The 17,711-nt window shown below is 44.2% G+C and overlaps 1 protein-coding gene across 1 annotated transcript; it reads right to left on the bottom strand.

The window, feature by feature from the left end:
• Positions 1-1,307: 1,307 nt before the first annotated feature.
• LOC120537698 (inositol-3-phosphate synthase 1-A-like) lies at positions 1,308-16,329 on the bottom strand. The gene is made up of 5 exons (XM_039766821.1): positions 16,215-16,329; positions 14,322-14,444; positions 13,440-13,601; positions 1,868-1,997; positions 1,308-1,775 (listed from the first exon to the last, which is right to left on the bottom strand). The coding sequence occupies exons 2-5, from the start codon at positions 14,433-14,435 to the stop codon at positions 1,405-1,407; spliced, it is 777 nt and encodes a 258-aa protein (XP_039622755.1). The 5' UTR covers positions 14,436-14,444; positions 16,215-16,329; the 3' UTR covers positions 1,308-1,404.
• Between the last annotated feature and the right edge of the window lie 1,382 nt (positions 16,330-17,711).

The following is a 17,711-nucleotide window of genomic DNA, read 5'->3' as shown; positions in this document are numbered from 1 at the left end:
AATTCTAAACTTTCATACCTCCTTCCTGCATGAAATACGACAATACATTTTTTCCAAGTGTATGGAGCTGGTGAAGAATTTGGACTGTATATTAACAAGGACAAGACAGAAGTGACGGTGATGGTCAACAACGATGCCGTACGTGTATACATAACCACCAAACGGCTTGAATGTGTGGACTAGTTCATCTACTTGGGAATTCCGATCACCATAAAGAAATACAACAAGGAATCAGGACAGCAAATGGTGCTTTTGTGAGTCTGGTCACAATATGGAAGAGCAAGAATATCAACACCACCAACAAAATTCAGATACTGAATGGATGTGTGTTTTCCACATTTGTATATGCTTGTAAATCCCAAACTTTAAAAGCAGGAGATGTAAGGATGTTAAATGCAATTGGAAGGAACATGAAGATATGTGTGACGATTTAAACAAGAGGAATAACGGGTGTTGCCTGAGTAAAGCAAGGAAACTACAGCTGTTTGAGCAGATATGCAGAATGGGAGACAATAAAGACAGCAATCCTGGGAAGGGTGGGAGAGGTGAGAAAAAGAGGAAGACAGAGAAGAAGATGGCTGGATGATATCAAGGAATGGACAAGCAGTTCATATGGCTGAGGAAAAGGAGTGAGGGCAAAGAAGAAGGTTCCCACTGTTGGCCTCAACGTTCCACAGGGTGCAAAGAGACAGAGATTGTTCTGTGGGCCTATGTACTGGTGAGACTGGTCATTTATTGATGGGTTTTCATTTTGATGATTCTAACCATCACATTAGAGACATACAGTATATAATAGTACATTATGCAAAGTTATTGTCTGTTTTACCTGCATTGTTATCACTGTTTAATTTTATATTGGTTTTTATCAGTATGCTGCTGCTGGAGTATGTGAATATCCCCTTGGGATTAATAAAGTATTTATCTATCTATCTAGTGTTTAAATATAGTGTGTTATGTATGGGAGGCAGCTAAAGGGTCTAAAGGAGAGTATTTCCATGCCAGACCAGGGGTGGCAGAGTGCACTGACATTTTTTCTCACTTTCCTTCAGACCGTTCACAGGAAATTCCGCCTGGCCCTAATGATGTCACTTCCAGTTTGCGGACCCTTGGATGGCATCACTTCCAGTGACGAACCCATGACTGAAGAGACTTCCAGTTCTGGCCCTTTGATGACGTCATATCCGGGTCTAAACCTATGGAAGAGGACCCTTCTGCTTCTGCCCTTGATGACTTCACTTCCTTTTCTGGCCTTTTAAAGCCACCATATTTGACTAACCTAATCAGTTCTGTTTTGGACTCTGTTCTGAGCACATCAGTGCTAGCAATTTACTCTTGCAGCCAGGCAATATTACCCAAGTGGAGTCCCAAACCTTGTGTCTGCTTTTTGTGACAAGTGTTACATTTCTAATATACGTTTATGGTAACCTTGGGAACCCACCCATACACACACACCCACACGCACGCACACACAGAACATACAAACTCCAGAAAGTCCTGGCTGGGACATGAATTCAGGTCCCAGTAGAGGTAGGTTTCCTTTCTGTGACTCAAACACATCCAAATGAACATCCTGGAGTCTACCTGCTGTGCCATGCTCCCCTTCAAGACATTGTCTGCCCGCTCCTCCTGATTCGCTGCAATGAACTCTGGAATGTAAATGGAGGCTCGAGGCCGCAACTTTTCCATGTGAGGTCTCAGCTGCTCCTGTAAAGCCCAGTCGAGGACCTGAGCACGCTCCATGGCCGCTGCCAAATTCAGTGAGGAGATATCCCAGCCTACAAAAGGAAAAAGGGGGCAGATGACCTCAGACATGTCATAGGAGTCACAGGTCGCTTACCCCACAGATCAGCTTCAAAATGGGACTTACCATCAAAGACAATGTTATTGGGATGAACCATTGGTAGAAGATCTCTGAAGGGCACATAGACGTCCGCATTTGGGCCTGTGCCCAGACAAACTGTAGAGGCCTGGAATAAGGAGCCAAAGTAGTTGGCATGCTGAGGGTAAGAAACACAAAAACTGAATTAGTAACGAGGCACAATAAGGCACAAGATGAGGAGAAGGGAGGCAGCAATGTCATTCTCCACATAGTCTCTCTGATCTGTGCAGACATGGAGAGCAGCAGTAAGGCCAGCACAGTTTGCCCCCCTAGGACCAGTGGTGGTCCAAAATGGGAAATTAGATGCAGAAACAGCCCACAGAGTGCAGTGTGGATGGAAGAACTGGAAGAAGATGTCAGGAGTATTATGTGATCAAAGAAGATGAAGGTTAAAGGTAAGGTGTTTTAAGAGAGTGGTAAGACCACCAATGAGATATGGAGCTGAGGCATGTGCTGTAGAGGGAGTCCAAGAGAAGTTGGATGTGGCAGAAATAAGAATGTTGAGATGGTTGTGTGGAGTTACAAAAAAAGAATAGAATAAGAAATGAGACGATCAGAGTTACAACAAAAGAAGGAGAGATAGCTAAGAAAGTACAGGAATGTAGGTTGGAAAGTGACGGTGTGGGTCTGGCTCCATGCTCCCTCTTCTCAATTGGGAGCCTCTCGATCCCGACACTGTCGATATTCATGAAGGGAATTAGAATGGCAAATGAGGACACCACGTGAAGCAAGGGGAAGGTGCAGAAGTATTCAGTGTTTTTACTAAAAACAAATTATAACAGTGTCCAAATAAATAGTTCTTTCTCCATGTAGCCTCCGTCTTTTCTTGATTCTTCCCAATTCCTGATTCTCCTCCTTGCACTCGCACATCCCCTTTTAAAATGGGGACGTGGCACAGCTGTGTTGATTAGCAGGTCCCGGATGATCCTACACCTTGTGATGTACGGCCAACTGTTCATCCCGGCCAATACCCCCACGCCGCCAGGTGGAGCCCTCCCTGCAGTATGGAGGTGCCCCGAAGACCAGCAGGGCATCATGGACATTGGAGTCTTTATGCACAGCCCTGCTGGATACCATGGGGGCCGCTAGGAGACACTGCAGGGAGGAACAACGAGTAATTGCCTTACGCCCCGGAAGTACGTCTGAGTCACATGGATAAGGGGAATGACGTGCTTCCAGGGTGACGAAAAGGACTTTTGATCTGACCTGGAGGTGATAGGAGATCACATGGACTGGGGATTGGAACACTTCCGGGTCAGGGAGTATAAAAGGACTCTGGGAACTCCCAGATGGCAAGCTGAGCTGGATGGAAGGGTGGCAACGCGTCTGGGAGTGGAGGATTGTTATTGTATTGAGTATTATGTAATTATATGAGTATTGTGGAGAGTAGGGTGCATTGTGCACTGTGCAGTTTAAATAAATTGTATCTGACGTATTGGACAAGGGTTCAAGGGAGAGATAGCGGACCCAATCTGTCACAACTTGTACATGTAAGTGTTGGGCTGTCCGCTCCCACATGGCATCTGGGAACCCCTCTCGCCACGCTACTGCACCCCCTCCTACCAAGACGCGAAAGCGGCGATTATTTATTTAAAAAAATGCAGATCAGCCACGGTCCTCACTTTACCACATGGAAAACATTGAAAACACGATGAGGAGACAAAGAATATGTGAGTAAAAGGAATGGATGTACAGGGGAAGAGAAAGTAAAAAGACTTGAAGGAAAAGGGCTGGACTGGCAAGGAGGTGCAGGATCGAGCTGTATGGAGAAGGCTGATCAGGCACATCACCCCACATACAAGTGGGAAAAGATGGAAGAAGAAGTAAAAGAAGATGTAAAACAACCGCACCCGAGGATTAGAATTAAAGAAAAACATCAATCAGAACTGATGACTAAAGTTATCTGAATTCCACCAATAAATCAGTATAGACCCAAGACAGATGGAAAGTAAAAGAGACCTCAACTGGGAAAATATGACAGGAGAAGACATAACAGTGAGAGCGGCCTAGGTCTGCATGAAAAAAAAAAAAAACAATATATAAAGATGTGTCAGCCAAACCTGACACCTGTAGTAGGTGGGTGGCGGTAGGTTTAAAAAATATTTTATGACAGTTCTAACCGATTGATCATAGATGGAATTATCACTGCTCTTTCCATACCTGTTCTCCAAGATGAACGCCTGGCTACATTCCTGACCACAACTCCCCAGGAGCAAGTTGTATTAAGTGACCCCAGTTATGTGTTCAGTCTGAGTGATGCCACCCTCCAGTAATGAAGAGCAGAACTACATAGTGAGTGCCACTCGAAGACAATCATCTATCTACTAAATAAAACACTAGGGCCTGTGTGCTCAGTCACCTCTGATTGGTCAGTTTGGCTCTGATGATGCAATGAAAGAGGAGGAGTAAAGGTGCTGAGAGAGTTTGTCTTCAAAGACAAGAAGTCTAAAACCAGACAGGAGGTGAGAAAGGTGCTTCGAAAATAAGAGTCTGAGAAGAGGGCTTTACGAGAACGCACTTGAGCGAGGAAGCGCTGGTCAAGAGAGGTTCAGACACAAGCAAATACCAAGGAAAGGCACTGAAGGTGCACAAAGGGCAAGAGATAGCAAATATTATTAAATCATTCTAACAGCTGTAAAAGGCAAAAATGTAAAGATGACATTTCTTTTCAGCATTTTATGCATGATTAGTATATTGTTTTTGTTTTCTATAATTCTCCATATTGCACACAGTAGTGCTGACGTACTTCCAGTGAAATCCCAGCCAGCTCAGTCACCTCCGCTGTCCACACTGCACTTGTGATTTTTGTTTAATTGTAAGAAGAAAAAGAAGCTGAAGTTTCAGCGTACAGATAGCTCTAGAGCTGAACAGTGTTGTGAACCTTTATGTTCAGCGTCCAGGAAGTACAACAAAGCATTTTGTTTTCATGCTTTTCCCTACGATACAGAAGTCTGATTTAAATGGATCATCGTTATCCAGAAAGAGAGCTTTACAGTTAGTCCCCATACCCGATTTTGTAGCCAGTTTTTTAAAAAAGGTGATTTTCACGAGACGAGAAGGGAGCGGCCCCTACGTTGATCGAGGGGAACAATTTCTCCATTCCACTTTCAAGACCAGGAGTCTCATGTATAAACGGTGCGTACACACAAAAATGTTGCGTTAGCCCGTTTCCACACTCGCATCGTGATGTATAAAACCTAAACTTGGTGTAAAGCCACACACATTTTCACGCTAGCTCACGCTCTGGTGTACGCAAGTTCTCCTTTCGGTTTTGCAAACTGTTGGCACCCAGCGTCAAAGCACTGCTACTGTTCCAGTGTGGTTTCCCTTTCTTTTTTAGATGCACATCCCTGACTTTATAAATACACTGAAATTAACCGCATGTTGTTTATTAGTTTAAGGCATCTGACTGTAATTAACCAGTAACAATATAATGGTGCAAGGAATGGCCAAACTATTCCAAATACCGTAGCTGCTTTAGCGCTGTTATTTTCACTGCACAACTCGGAGTATTTATCCCTCAGTATCTGAGTGTGGAATCACAGCTGTACAGCAGCTGATCGGAAAGAGAATTATTGGTATACAGCATCAAGCACACACTGCCTCAGCCATGCTGCCTATTGAACTGCTCTCATGCAACAAACGCCTTAGAGCCTTTCCTGTATGGACCTCGCGGTTCGAAACAGTTTAATCCCAAGAGCTCTAAACGCACTCAATCAGTCCATCAAGTGCTCCTTGTAGAACGGTTTGTACTTATAAGTACAATCACCTCACTGTAAACTTGCACTATAGTTATAATATCTCACAACCTGAGCCGCTTTATAAAGCGCATATTTACATATGATGACGATATCATTTTTAAGATGAAATTCAGCAAAATATGTTTATTACATTATACAGATACAATTTTAACATCATTTAAATAATCTATATTGTTAATAATTAAAACATGTCAGGACACGGCTAGTTCAGAGATTGTTCTGTATTCTTGCTGGGGCTGGTGCGACAATGGATAGAATAATTAAACATGTACTACAAAGATATTTCAAAGTTCCTTGAAAGTTTTGAAGAATCAGCGTTCTAAGCTTACAAATGGCTTAACGTCTATTACAGAGCTGATTGTGAGGCAATTGGTTACTTGGAGAAAGGAATCATAGCACAGCAAGCATTTTGCGGGTAGCAGGAACAATCTCTGTACAGGGTGCCAGCTCGTCACTGTCACTGTGCCACCGTGTTCCCAAGTTTAATAACATGCTTTAACTCCTATCATCATGAAAATGATATAAAGTATACGGCTCAGTATTTTAATTATTCAGAGAGCTGTAATATCACAAATGTAATGGATTCTGTGTCCTGTCGGTTGAAGAGAAAGCCCATTTAAGAAGCATGTTGTGATTCACACACATAGAGCACATAGAAGAACAAATACAAAACAAAGCATTTAATGTGATACTGTAGTTACGATGGGATTTAAGAAACTAGTAAATTAATCGATTTAAAGATTATGATATTCTACTTTAATGACAAAATAAACTACGTGATTAAAGGGGAAATTTCGAGATTAAAGTTGACATTTCGTGCTTTTTTCTCACTGTGTATCTTTTTTTTCTTTTCTCTGTACCCTAATAAGCTTTCATATGACACTCAGACGGTGGGTTGCGACTCACCTTTTCACGGCGAGTTTGAAATCTGACAACTTCTTTTTATTTTGGGTACTGTGCGACTTTGTGAACTTGAGCTTCCGAGTTTCTCCGACACTCTATGTCACTCGATCAACTTCCTTTTGTTGTTTATACTGCTGTTTAAACCAACAAATAGTACGTTTTTCTTTGATTCCACTTGGTATTCACTGAAATTCTTCTATTTCCCCTCATGCTTTTGCCATTGCCTTTTAACAGAATGCTAAGCTTAAGGGCTATTTATAATGATTTGCATATTCAAAGAGGCGTAATTCTGGGAGGAGTTTGGGAATGGCAGCAGGTGCATACACATGCGTTACTTTTCGCGCAGACTGGGATTTATGGAGTGGAAGAATGTGGAAGTTGGCATATGCACAGATTTATGCATTTGGATTTTTTGTGCATACGCACAATTCCACTTTTGTCCGTACGCCATGTTTTAGTGTGAATTCTACACATGGCGTTATGTATGAGGCCCCTGGGGGTTGGGAGAGAAGAAAGCGACCGACGAAGGATGAAACATTAGGCAAAGAGGAGGATGATAAAATCCTTGAGGACCACAACTACGCTTCGGCTCAGATCCAGCGCTTGTCGACCTAACGCTTAGTGAGAACATGTCTCTCAGAGAGGAGAACCTCCAGCTGAGGAAACAAGCTGAGACCCTTATAATGAAGCAGGGGTTTGCCATTCACCATTTTGCCGGCTCAGACAGACACATTCACTTTATTACAACATAAGATGTCTATCAGACTCCTGTTATTATGTATTAAGCTTACATACATATTCGCCAATCCCTGCATAAAGTTTAATGACTAATTATTAAAATTGTATTTTTGTCCCATGTCAGCTCATAGTAGACAGGAGTTTTCAATTGTAACACCTGTAAAACTGAATCTTAATGGTAATCTTTACTTTCTCTGAATCCTTGTTTGAAACTGAGATTAACGAAAATTGTTCACAGTGATTGACGCCGACGCATAACGCCTTGGCTTCTACACAAACACGTTAATACAGGGTGTCCCAAAGGTCACTATACACTTTTAATAAATTCCTAAAAATTACACAAGAAACCGTGTTTATTAATATTTCTAGCATCAACAAAGGAGTCGTTGCAGTTTTACTTGTTAGGCTTGCCATCATGTTCCAACGCCTTGAAGACTAATCGTATACCTCCACACGAGTACCTCCATTTTCGACAACTTTCAGTCACCTTCAGACGCAAGCCTCTCCGACATTTTTGCAGTCTGCATTCCTAATATAGGAGGGGTCCACCCATCATGATATTTCTGACCTGACATTATCTAGATAGATAGATAGATAGATTGATAGATAGGTTCATAGATATCTACAAAGCCAATGTTCCTAGTATTCAGTTCCATCTGGAAAGTCAGTGACCCTGTTGTGGCAGGCATTCTCTTCCCTGTTGAAACGCCAATTTCTCGCTAGCCACTTAGCTTTTAGCTTAGCGCTAGCTCTGCTGCCACGATACGACCTTCTTACCTCGTCAGGTAAATCGGGAACCACACCGGCGCGGGCCTTTGTTCTCAACGCTTGAAGTTGACTACCTGAATAGACGAGTCTCGGCGTGTAAAAATCCATCTCCAAGTAGTAAAAGTAGTAAAAAGTGTCCAGGGAACAAGTCCACATAAAAGAAAGTGGTAGGAGTGATCAGTGAAATAGAGAAAAATAGAGAAAAAGGTAGAAAGATAAAGTCGTACACGGAGCTGCTGGAAAGGCTGCCACTCGCTGAGTCATATCAATGTAAAATGTAAAGGTCTAGGCACCCCAAGATATTTGAGATTGCAGTTAACTTTTCCCAAGGTCGTCTCAGACCTTCATCAGCTCGCTAGTACGTTGGTGGTTTGTTCACAGTCATTCTTAGGAAACTTAAGGTGATGCAACTTGCAAAGCTGCATAAATTCTGACTCCTTAAAACGTCCCAACAATGAACAGCCTTGGGCTCCTCTAAGCTGCTGCCCAGCACTCTGAAAAATAAAATAATTGAAGCCCACAAAGCTAGAGAAGGCTACAGGAAGACAGCAAAGCGTTTTCAGGCAGCTCTTTCCTCAGTTCATAATGTTACTGAGAAATGGCAGTTAAATGGTGGAGGTCAAGTTGTGGTCTGAAAGAACTGCTCGTTGGATTACCACAAAGAGAAATAAAACCCTCTGTTTGACTGCAAAAGTCCTTCAGTAAGATTGGGGTGGTGGTGCTCTGTTCTACTGTGCAGCAACACCTGAACAAATAAGACCTTCATGGTGGAGTCAACAGAAGAAAACCTTTCCTGCGTCCCAGACAACAAAATTCAGAGCCTGAAGTTACAAATGAACATCTAAACAAGCCTGACACCCTTTGGAAACAAGTTCTGAGGTCTGGCCACAATGTGCATAGCTACGTTTGGAGAAAAAAGGGGGCCGAACTTCAGAAAAAGACCACGTCTCCAACTATTAAACATGGTGGTGGATTGATCAGGCTTTGGGCTTTGTGGGCCTGCGCCACCACCACCTACTCAAAGCATCCTGATGCACCAACATTGATGGACTGAAAGCCAGAAGTCTACGTGACCATCATCATCAGGTCCTTCCATGAAAACCCTAAATACAAAGAGGACTGTTTGACTAATGTTAGGTAGATTGCCCAGAGGGGACTGGGCGGTCTCGTGGTCTGGAACCCCTACAGATTTTTTTTTTCTCCAGCTTTTGGAGTTTTTTTTGTTTTTTCTGTCCATCCTGGCCATCGGACCTTACTCTTATTCTATGTTAATTAATGTTGACTTATGTTTATTTTTTATTGTGTCTTCTATTTCTCTATTCATTTTGTAAAGCACTTTGAGCTACATTTTTTTTGTATGAATATGTGCTATATAAATAAATGTTGATTGATTGATTGATTGATTGTGTTGTAGCCAGTGGCACAGGTAACATGTCGCTGGCAGTGGGAAGAATGAATTCAAATAAATACCAACAAATTCTGGAAGCAAACATCACACCATTTGTGAAAAAGAGGATGGGTCCTACAACAAAATCACGATCCGAAACAAACCTCAAAGTCTACATTGGAATACCTCATGAGGTGCCAGCTAGCAGTTCTGCCAAGACCCTCACAGTCCCCGACCTAAACAATATTGAAAATCTGTAGATGGACCACAAAAGAGCGGCGCATACAAGACAACCAAATCTTGTAGAATTACAAGTCGTTTGCAGGTCAAATGGGTGAAAATACCCCAAGTAAGAACTCAAAGAGTCTTAGCTGGCTACAAAATGGTGTTGACGAGCTGTGATTTGTGCCAAAGGGGGTCTTACTAAGTACAGAGCTTGTCAGACGCTCAAACTTTAGCTTCAGGCCTTTCTTATTTTGTGGTGTTTTGTACCTGTGAGTGATGGAAATTCTAATGTAATTGTGCCAAAAATATTAAAGAAATGTGTCACCTTTAGCTTCATGCCTTTTGGTAATCAGCTCATCTTCTGCTCACTTAACTATTCACAGTAACAGACATTTTAAAGAAGGGTGCCCTAACTTTTACATACCCCATCTGTCATGTGAGTACCACTACTGTTGCTAGAACGTTGATCTTGGTCTTGATCAAAAGGTTATCATCTGATGTGTTCTGGTAATTCAAAAAAATTAAAGTAGCAGCAACCTCAGCAAACTGGCCTGCACTCATGGGATTCTTACAGCAACGTCATAGACAAAAGAAACAGAAAAGCAGCAACATCTGGAGAGTGTCAAGCAAATTACAGAGGCTGATGTCATGATGAGGGACACCATAATACAAAGAAGAAGATGTCACTGGAAGTGCAGAATGCAGGAATGACAGAGAAATGCATGTGAACAGAGGTCTGCAAGTAGCTACTGGGGTTAGAACCTTGGTTTGATCTTCATTATCCTGAAACTTTATGATCCAATATGTCCTTAAAATTCAAAAAATGTCAGGTAGCATCAGCCAGCACTTATGGGCTTCTAATGGCAAAGTGATGGTGGAAAGAAAAAGAAGACTGACAACATCTGCTGAACATCAGTCAAATTGCGGTGTCTGATGGCATGATGAAGAAGAAGAAGAAGTGCAGTGCAATCCAGTAAGTGTCAAATGAAGGGTACAGAATGCAAGAACAACAAAGACAGAGAAACGCATGCGACCAGATGTCCTTGTGTTTCACTAGGATGTTGAAGAGAGACAGACAGGGAAAGATGCACCCTAATGAAGCAGGGTGGACAATATCATCACTGGGAAGACAATGACCATTGAGAGCTTAGAGCAACTACACTGAGCACCATATTCACACATCACCCCAAACTCACCAACAAGATAAGGTAAGCCATGACAATCCTTAATCCTGGTGCAGTAGGATAAAGTTAGGTGTACTGAATGTGGGAAATCCTGCCCTCCAGTGGGGTAGAAGGGAATTTCTGGCACTAGTATTCTATGAGGGCGGCACGGTGGCGCAGTGGTAGCGCTGCTGCCTCCCAGTTAGGAGACCCGCGTTTGCTTCCCGGGTCCTCCCTGTGTGGAGTTTGCATGTTCTCCCCGTGTCTGCGTGGGTATCCTCCCACAGTCCAAAGACATGCAGGTTAGGTGCATTGGCGATTCTAAATTGTTCCTAGTGTGTGCGTCCTGCGGTGGGCTGGCGCCCTGCCCGGGGTTTGTTTCCTGCCTTGTGCCCTGAGTTGGCTGGGATTGGCTCCAGCAGACCACCCGTGACCCTGTAGTTAGGATATAGTGGGTTGGAGAATGGCTGGCTGGCTAGTATTCTATGAAGAAAATACTAAAAAAGAGAATGAAGTACATCTCCAACTATTAGGCGAGACCTTGTCCTGGGGTTTTAATTTTATAGCTAATAAGTGGAACAATGCCTGGTGTGGGGAGTCTGGAGAACTTGCATTTAAGGACAAAAAGAAAAAAATCACCTCGCCTCACTAGCGCCAACATGGTAAGAGAGATCACAAAATGCCATCCAACACCTCCTTAGTGGAAGGAAAATTATGAGTGGGACAATGAGAGGTATGCCATACATAGAAAAGCGTGCCCCCCAGTGGAGAAGAAATGAATTACAGGTAACTAGTATTAAATCGGGCGGCACGGTGGCGCAGTGGGTAGCGCTGCTGCCTCGCAGTTAGGAGACCCACGTTCACTTCCCAGGTCCTCCCTGCATGGAAGTTGCATGTTCTCCCCGTGTCTGCATGGGTTTCCTCCGGGCACTCTTCCACAGTCCAAAGACATGCTAGTTAGGTGGATTGGCGATCCTAAATTGTCCCTAGTGTGTACTTGGTGTGTGGGTGTGTGTGTGTGCCCTGTGGTGGGCTGGCGCCCTGCCCAGGGTTTGTTTCCTGCCCTGTGCCCTGTGTTGGCTGGGATTGGCTCCAGCAGACCCCCGTGAGTAGTTAGGATATAGCGGGTTGGATGATGGATGGATGGATAGTATTATAATATTAAACGGGGAAAATACCAAAAAGAGAGAGCAAGAGATACAGTCGGGCTCTGATTCACTAAATGAGTGACTGAATGAGATTAGGGGCAACCTGCATTCACCTTAGATAAAGGAGCTACACTCACAAATTCACGTGACCCCACCAGCACCAACATGCTAAGGTAGACCACAACATCACTATCCTGTCCCCTAGTGGAAGGAAGGAAAATTAAGAATGACTCAATGTTGGGGTCAGGGTGCTGCACCTGGAAAAGTGTGCCCTCCGGTGGAGAAGAAAGGAATTACAAGTAACAAGTATTCAATGAGTAAAGGCCTCAAAAAAAGAGAGACGGGTGATTTCCAATGGCCTACAGTAGATCATGCTATTGTGTGAAGATGATAAATGACACAATGATTGGTAGGGGGATGTTACCAAAAAAAAAAAACACCAGATGCACACTCCCAACTTTCACACCTATACCAGCCAGCATGGTAAGGGTAAGCCTGTATGTTGGCAATCATGTTTCTTATTGAAAGTAAATTAGAAGTGGAGCAATGGCTGATGTGCTGTGGCAGGGAGCTGTAGAATGTGTGTGTGTGTGTGTTTTGGGTGCAGGGGGGGATGAGTGAAGCTGCACTCAAAAATATAAATAGAACTGCAAACCAGTTCTACACCACCACCAATATGGTAAGGTAGACCATGACCTGCCAATTTGGCTTCCCAGTAAGGAAAAAATTCTGTGTGGGGCAAAAGTAGGTGTGTTGTACCTGAGCAATGCTGCCCTCTAGTGGTAAAATGTAGTTTTACAGGACAATTTGAATACAGAAAGAAAAGTATAAGAAGAGATGCACCATCAAGGCAGTTAATACTGTAGAAGCCAGGTTATGGCACCACACCCCTCTGGAAGGGCAGAACTGTAATAAATTAAATACTCAATGGCAGATGAAGGACCTGCATTCAAAAATAAAAAAAAACAAAGAGAGCTGCATCAACAATGCAATCCCAACCCACACCGGGACTTTTCAGTCCAGTTCTTGTGCTGAACAAAATAACAATGAGTGGGCCAGCGGTACGCATAACCCTACTAATGTGGTTTTGTGTTTGTCGACCTCCTTAACCATTGGGGGTGAATTTGCTCTGCCAAAATTACAAAGTGGGTCTGACAAGAAAAACAAAAATAAAAAATAGCAGGGTTTGACATCCAAGGACCCCCCTCAACTAGGAAGATAAAGCTCCATAAATTAATAATGAGGGTCTGGTGGGTGCCTGATGTCAAAACTCAGAAACATCCTGGCAGGTGGCAGAAAAAAAACAACAGATGATGAACGTAATCCCCCACACCCCCCATCACCACCCTCTATAAAGAAAGGACAAGCCCACCAGAATGATGAGATGTACCTCAAGCAACAGAAACTCTGCCAAGTAGGAGAACCCACAGCACCCAAAGCTGCCAGCGTAAATAAACTCCAGCTTACCTGCATCCCGTTCTTGGTTCTCCAGGACAGGCCTAACTGGTTAGCCAGCACGGCTGCCGTCACAGTGGTGCCATTATTTCCCCCCCATCCAACCAGCATGACACCAAGCTTGGGGACAGCTCTCTGGGTCCGGAACGTGAAATTGATGGAAGAGGGAGTCACCTGTGGTGATAGAGGCAATCAGACAGATTGAGAGGTGGTCACTTGTAGCATCTGCAGAGCTGGGACATGTGGGGGGTTCTGCAGGTGTGCATCGAAATTCTGTGTACTCGCTGCTCTGTGTGAGTCAATAAGGATATTATGAAATGAGTACATGATTATCCAACAACCCGCAGAGTCACCCAAAAAAAAAGGCAGCTTGGCAGCGGCAGTGAAAAACAAGGTGGCATTTGAGAAGGATATGAACAATGTCTCTAAAATGGTGTTTGCCTGACAAATCCTAAATATTGGAGGCACAGGGGTAAGTGCCAGCTCCAGAGACTTGGATTCAAGCCCTAGCTCCTTTAATGCCCCTATGGACTTTGCATGGTCTGTCTGTGCATGCAGTGAAGGAAGACACCAGTTAGGCAGATGCCCGGCTGGTGAACTACTTTGCCATCTACAAAGGCTTACCTAAGGAGCTTTGCACCTTTCAAATAAAAATTACGAAAATGCACATCGCTTAGGTGTAGTGGTTAAGACTTTGGACTTGAAATCCTGAGGTTGTTGGTTCAAATCTCACTACTGATAATGTGTGCCCATGAGCAAGTCATGTGACTTGTCTGTGGTCCAATTGGAAAAACAAAAGAGATTGGATCTCAGATGTAACTTGCCTCGGGTAAGGGAGTCAGCCAAATAAAAAGTAACGATAATAATAAAAAAAGTAGCGATCCGGTGTCATACCTTGTAAGCGCCTTTCTCCAGTGTGACCCTGCTCATCTGGTAACAGTAGTTGGATTCTATGAACTGGTCGGTGTAGCGCACGTTGGGGCTGTCGACGTGAACGAGTTCAGCCATAGTGGAGACCTGCAAGAGAGAGATACGGACACGGGGTGCAAAGCTTAGGGCTCGGAATGATCACATCTCCGCCCACTACTTTAATATACGCACACGTCAGCAAGAGGAGGAGTCGGGGCGAGATGGGTGCGCCTTGGGGAAAAGCAATCGCGAAATTGGCTGGAGGTTGTGCTCGTGCACGGCTTTGGCCAGCCTTAGCGCACGAGTGCGTGATCGGTTGGACTACAGGACCAAGTTCTCCGTAGTCTCATACACGCGGCAAGCAGACCTCATTACGTGAAAAGACTTTTCAAGATGAGAAGCTGAAAAGTCACGGAGGTGTGTTTGGGGTTATAGCAGTGATGCCATTGCCATCAGGTGTGCTCGTGCGTGGCTTTCGCCCTGTCAGGATGTCCATGTAAGTGCGCGTGCCCGGTAGGACTTCAGGACTAAGGTGTTCATTATTTCGTAAAACGCTTCAGACTGAGCACATTTACACGACCGGAGAATAAACGCCTTACAGTATGTCGCCGAAGTATGTTTGGGATTGTAAAAGTGATGCCATTGCTGTCGGGTGTATTTCAGTTGTAATGCCGTTGTGGTCGGGTGTGCCGGTCAGGACTCTTGTGCGTTTCCGTACAGTTCAGAATAGAACATGCGTGTGTGCGCGCGTGATCGGAGTGACTTCAGGGCCGGGTGGGAATTCGTTATCTCACAAACGCTTTGTTACACTGATATGCTTTTTGCATGCTGTGGATCTGTCATGAATTAGGACATTCTAATATGTCACGGAGGTGTGTTTGGGGCTATAGCAGTGATGTCATTGCCGTCGGGTGTATGTGGAGTTTTAGCTAAAATGCCATATTAGTTGAGCGCGCTCGTGCACAGCTTCGGCCAGTCCCAACGCTCGTGTCCATTTCAGTCCCGTTGCTGGACGCTTGTGTACGCGCATGAGCGGTAGGACCCGAAGAGCAGGTAGACGTGTATCTCGTAAAACGAGACGGACAGGCAGGGTAAACTTCATTACATGAGTAGACTTTTCCAACAGAGTAGCCCCCATGAATAAACGCATGCAAACACGTCGCGGAGGCGAGTTTAAAGTTACAGCAGTTATGCCAAAGTAATCGGATGTGCTCGTGATTGTCTTTCACAGGTGGGGACGTTCGTGTCCGTTTAACTCCGGTCAGATCAGGGCGTTGGTGCGCGCGTGTGATCGGTAGGACCCGTATTCGTTATCTCGTGGACGCAACGGGCGGGCAAGCAAACTTCGTTAACATAATTAGACGATTTTCAAGAAGACTTATGAATGCACCGATTGCAACTTGTGACCGGGGCGCGGTTAGAGTTATAGCAGCAATGCTGTTATCGCCTGTTGCGTTTGGCGTTGCAGTTGTAATGCTACAGTAGTTGTGTGTGCTCGTGCACGACTTTGGCCAATCAGGAACCTGGCCGCTCCATTATTGTCAGATCAGGTTGCTCGCGAAAGCGCGACTTCGGTAGGACCTGTATTGGTCATACCGGTAATCTCAGGCGAGTACACTTCGTTACAAGAGTGTACTTTTTTTTTTTTTTTTAAAGCAAATGAACATTAACTCATAAAACCAGGGCAGTAGGTCCGGGGATGGAGCGGGTGGTTCTAGCGGTTCTTCATGCAGGGCGCGCGCGAACCTCACTCCATAAGGATTAAACGTCATGAATGAATGACGTGCACTCTGTCAGAATGTTTGCAGCTGCGAACAACGACACGCGGAAGAGCAATAAGAATCCCGCCACTTTGGCCCCGATCGTGTAACAACTTACACTTCTTAGCGGTGCGGCTTAAACGACGCGCAAAGTCTTCCGAAGGTTTTTTTTTTCTTGTAGCTTCGTGCAAGCCCGGCGATAGAGCTGAAACGAGCCGATGAAATGCTTGGCTTTAAAGGTCCGTGAGCAGCCACTCGCGAAAAGGAGGCGGGTCTGTTCTGGTAGGGGCGGGGCCAGAAAGCATAAAAGAGGTGAAGAGTTGAGTGGAAATTTTTCAAAAATCTGTACAGCACAAGTCATCGTGATGCGCAGCGTCGCGAGCTTTCAATACTTCAGTGCCAAGGAGGCGTTAGTGCGGACGGGTCCCTTCCCTTGTGGGTATCGTGGGAAATTTCCACAACACGTTGTAGCCAAGGAGAGCTCGACACAGCGGATCGCGCATTCAAAATCCATCGGAAGATTTAATTAAATCCAGTTTCAGGTTCAAATGGACCGTCTATCTAGACAGCAAATACATTACATACTTGAAGCGGGGACACTATGAGATTCTATGGGGATTCTAGGAGTCTTGGTTAGAATTGTTTAAACAAAAAGAAAGTGCTGCCAGGATGATTGTTCTGAACGCGCAGTTTAGCGAAATGAGTCCTTATTCGGTTTTATGAATACGTTAAATAAAAATTCAGAAATTAGTTAAACTCACATTCAGCCGAAAAATCCCGTAAATCTTTGAGAATTGTTCTATCCATGATCAAGTCCAGGCAATGGGCACAGTGGCTCACGTCGGGCTTGTTAACGGACATGCGGAGAACTTGCAAATTCCACACGGGCAGACAAAAGGGGGTTCGAACTCGGAGTAGCGGGCCAGGGGAACCCGTAGAGAAGGACCTAATTAACATTCACAGTGGTGCTGAAATGTGGCAAATCATTGTATTATATAAATACATTTATATTATAAATATGACCAATTGAGTTATCACGGTCGACGCAACTAAATCGAGCACTCCTGAAGGTGTGGACTTAAAGTCCGAGTTCCTGAAACCCCAAGACCGCATGGCATGTGCTACAATAGGGTTAAGGAGGTTCTGTTAAAGTCATCCATGACACAGGAGAGAATCCCATTCTACCAGCATGAGGCGAATAAAAGGGACAGTGATTTAAAAATAAAAAAAAAATCTGTACCATTATAATTATAATAGGAAATGTAAAAACACAGTTGTTCTTTTATCTGTTTAAATGTCAGAATAATTCTGCTGGCATATTCAAGTTACAGGAGTGCAAGTGCCCACTGATGGACTGTGGGCCTGGTTTGTGCTTTAATTTTTTGAATTAAACAGTTTTAAGAAAGTTGTTTAATCCCCTCTTGTTGTAATGTATGCATTGCAAAGGAACTTTTAATGGTGCAGCCCATCTAAATGATCTCCAAACTGTTTTCAGAACAAGCCAGGCCTTTAACTCCATCTTCCACTTCAGAATTTTATGGTGAGAGACAGAGGAGTCCTGAGTACCAGCTTGTAGAACTTGAATATTTACTGACCCGGACACAAGTGACACCCT

Source organism: Polypterus senegalus, chromosome 10, assembly GCF_016835505.1.
Source record: "Polypterus senegalus isolate Bchr_013 chromosome 10, ASM1683550v1, whole genome shotgun sequence".
Classification (NCBI taxonomy): Eukaryota; Metazoa; Chordata; class Cladistia; order Polypteriformes; family Polypteridae; genus Polypterus; species Polypterus senegalus.
This window is presented reverse-complemented; position numbering and strand designations above follow the sequence as displayed.

Bases quoted from the DNA above. Each gene is read 5' to 3' on its own strand.
- LOC120537698 (XM_039766821.1), bottom strand. From the start codon at position 14,435: ATGGCTGAACTCGTTCACGTCGACAGCCCCAACGTGCGCTACACCGAC. The intron at 1,998-13,439 runs GTAAGCTGGAGT...TCTTACCCTCAG, and splicing joins GAACCAAGAACGGGATGCAG to CATGCCAACTACTTTGGCTC. The intron at 1,776-1,867 runs GTAAGTCCCATT...TTCCTTTTGTAG, and splicing joins CAATAACATTGTCTTTGATG to GCTGGGATATCTCCTCACTG.